This window comes from Neltuma alba, unplaced genomic scaffold (assembly GCF_004799145.2).
Source record: "Neltuma alba isolate B1F8T4 unplaced genomic scaffold, ASM479914v2 tig00013447_pilon, whole genome shotgun sequence".
Classification (NCBI taxonomy): Eukaryota; Viridiplantae; Streptophyta; class Magnoliopsida; order Fabales; family Fabaceae; genus Neltuma; species Neltuma alba.
In genome coordinates, this window is record NW_021637690.1 from 27,707 (window position 1) to 31,416 (window position 3,710).

At 30.9% G+C, this 3,710-nt stretch overlaps 1 protein-coding gene across 1 annotated transcript; it reads right to left on the bottom strand.

Annotated features, from left to right (window-relative positions):
• Positions 1-2,685: 2,685 nt before the first annotated feature.
• Positions 2,686-3,432, bottom strand: LOC114737448 (putative F-box protein At3g21120). The gene has a single exon (XM_028925366.1). The coding sequence runs from the start codon at positions 3,430-3,432 to the stop codon at positions 2,686-2,688; it is 747 nt and encodes a 248-aa protein (XP_028781199.1).
• Between the last annotated feature and the right edge of the window lie 278 nt (positions 3,433-3,710).

Genomic DNA, 3,710 nt, shown 5'->3' on the forward strand with positions numbered 1-3,710 from the left:
CATCGCTCTTTAATAGGCAACACTTGGTGCATCAACCTTTGTTTAACTCAGGGGCACCAAGTAATGTTCATACCGATATCAACAAGGGAAAGTCATGGACTGAGGAAGAACACAGGTGTGCGCAAGCATTGAAAATTTCTCAATTCTTTGATATTGTTTTTTTTAACATAAATAATGTCCTAATATATTTTCTCTTGTTTTCTAATTATAGGTTATTTCTTATTGGATTGAAAACATATGGGAAGGGAAATTGGAAGAACATTTCTGAAAATGTTGTGAAGACAAGGACTCCAATTCAGATTGCTAGCCATGCTCAGAAGTTCTTTGACCACCAAATCAACAAAGGGAACAAAAAGAGAAGAAGAAGAAGCATCCATGATATCACCAATCCTAATGTTGAACCCCAACTTCAGCATCAAAATCAAATTGTTTCTTCAAGTCTTCCAATGCATCAATTTCAATCCCTTCAATCTGTAAACTCCAATAGCATATTTCTTGTATAACGATTTTTTGTCCTCTCCAATTAGTTTTGTAATATACAATGATTGTTTGTTTTCTTGCACTGTAGTGATTAAAATATTCATTACTTATTTAGCTCTAATTAAGGCATTCTTTCCCTCCAATAATGCTTCTCAGTCTTTTACAATCCTAACTTTCATTTTAGTTCGATGTGTGGTAAGGTTCATGCGATTGAAGAGTTTTATAGGATTATTTTCAGACTGGAATCCATCGAAGAAGAAATATCAGTTTGGAATAAAACGAGAATATGAGTATGGAATGTGATTAAGGAATCATAAATTACGTTTACTACAAATCATTGACAATAAAAAGTCGGGATTGGGATTGGGATTGAAAAAAACCATTAAAGAGTATTTAGTATGAGTAATTATTTACTACATAAGATTAGGCAATCTCATGCGAGTAGGATTAGGGAATATCACATCTCTCCATGATATAACACAATCTAAAAGGCATCTGATTATCGCCAATTTTGTCTTCCCTCACAGGTAGCTTTTATTAGCTTAAATTAAAGTTGATTTTAATTTTTTTGTTTGCACTTATTACATCTAACTAAAAAGATAATAACATAAAAATATATCTATATAATTATTGTGTTTTAAACTATTATACGCGACTAAGAGATTATGAATATCAAATAAATTTCATATAATTTATTATCAGTAATCTATGATATTTTTGTTATTAATTATTTGGATATCTAATTTAATATCATTATAAGAATATATCTGCTATGATTTTCATTTTCTCCCATTATCTTCTCTAATCAAGTTTTATTTTGAGTACGATTTTATAATTCTGTTAGGGAAAAAGAATGAATGCGCATAGAAATATGTAATTTATAAACTTTTCGTGAAAATGTTTATTTAATTCCTTAAGGTATATTTCATTTTATTTCTTTAATTTTATTAATTTGTATGTTAGCAATTCAAATTTTAAGATTTAGTTAATTTTATGCACATAAAAATTAAATAAGTACTTACAGTTTAATTTTAAACTAATTTTTTTATCGTTAACTTAAAAATAAATGATGAATGTTTTTCTTTCAAATAATGAAATTTCAATATCAAATACTCCTCCGTCCTTATTATAAGACCCAATTTGATTTTTTATTTGGTCCTAATTATAAGACCCAATCCATTTTGTCTCTTATATTTATGCATTTTTTTTCAAGATAATCCTTCTAATAATGATAGTTTTAGCCAATATACTTAATTAGCAAGGATATTTAGGAATGACAACACTTATTTATTATAAATAACCAACTTAACTTACTTCCTTAATCTCCTCAAATAAGTCAATTGGGTCTTATAATTAGGACCGGAGGAGTAGCATTTATGATTTATTCAAATATTTCTCTTATTTTTCTTTTATATCAAATAAATATTATTGACAGCAAGATTTTAAACACATGCCAGACATGGGCAATTGTATTAATTCAAGTTAATACAAGCTAATTTATTTAATTTATTAATATAAATAATATTAATTAAAATAGTATTAACTTAAATTACTATTGTTTTAGAATCAATTTTAGAATAGTATAATTATATTCTAGTTTTTATTATATTTATATTCTAATTAGAATATAGTCTAATAGAAATAAATAATAATTAATTGTGATTAACAATAATGATTTATTAATAAAATTAATTATAAAATATATTAAATTTAATTGTGATATTAATAATTTCGTGTTCTAAAGAAGACATATGGAGGGGGGGAAAAAACACTTTAAATACTAATCTAATCAAAGGCCAGACCAACTCAAACTACTTAAAAGAAGTTGCAAAGGCTTTTTTTACCACCATAATTTCAAGTTTCAAGTATATATAAAAATATGGACAACCTAGTGCTTAAATAACAGGATTACAAGAGTTGACAAAACAACTTATGAAATTTTTTTAGACATCTAAATAATATTAGAGCTGGAATGTTTATTGTTCATAACATCTGATTATGTGAGCCATATCAGGATGATTAATATCAATGTATTATGCAGACATCTTAATCCACAATCATCACTATTATATATGAACTGATGATGGCCGCATAAGCCTATAGCATAGCTCTTGAATTCATTACTAGCGAGATTGAACATGACAATTTTTGTTTCATCATTCTTCACCTTACCTTCAGCTGCAGGCATCAATTGAACTTTGCAGATCATTTTATTCCTCCAATAGTTTGCGGACACAACTTCCATGGATATCGGCGCGGAAAAGGACTGGTAGTATATTTCTTAGTCCAAGTCCATTTCTCCCCTGATGGACCTGTACCTTCCTCCATCACCCACAAATCAATTGATGAAGTTTCAGAGTTTTCAATAGCAGTGGGATAAAGAATGGCAAGCTTGTACTCATACACAGCAGAACTAACACCATCTTTATAGCGTATTTCAGCAGGCATTGGTATCAAAGTGGATGCTTCCTTTGCCACGTCAAATGAAACTATCCAGACTCTTCCAGCAATTTCACACTTCTTCCCATTATATACTTTATGCTTTACTGTATACCCAAACCAAAAGATAGCTCCATTAGCACTAAAACTTTCACCATGTTTAAGTTTCACAACCCGTAAGTTCCCAACCTCTACCTCCTTCCATGATCCCATATTTAATGAATTCACCTCCACCTTATTAACCATTTCATCATACCCAGAAACAAAGAGCCTCACTATGTTGTGGTCATTAAGAATTGGATTGAACCCAAATCCTACATCGAACACTGTACCCGTAAATCTTTCAAGGCGTCGGGACACTTGTTTGACTTCTCTAGTCGCCGGATTATACAAGAAAAGGGAATGACACTTATTAACGATTTCAAGACAGAGCAAACCATGATTGGAATAGAGGTTCCTGACAGTCAACCTAGAATTCTCAAGAGGGATCTTATGAAGTTTGTGGACTTCCATCTCGCCATCGAGCAAACAATAGTGATAGAAATCACACGCGATAAAACATTTCAAAAGAAGAAAAGGGTTTCGATGACTAGAGTGATGCAAGTGGTCTGCGATGAAAGAAGGGGATCTGAAGAGAATTTTCCAATCTTCGCATACACATTGAAATCGGAGCAAGGACTTTACCGGAAGCCTTATGAGAATGTCTCTAACTATTTCTTGTGGAAGAAATGGTGCGCTGCTATCCATTTCCATCTGCTCCATTGTGCTCGAGGATGAGAATGGGAAGACTC

What these genes read in the sequence shown, in the direction of transcription:
- LOC114737448 (XM_028925366.1), bottom strand. Translation starts at nt 3,432, where the DNA reads ATGGAAGTCCACAAACTTCATAAGATCCCTCTTGAGAATTCTAGGTTG.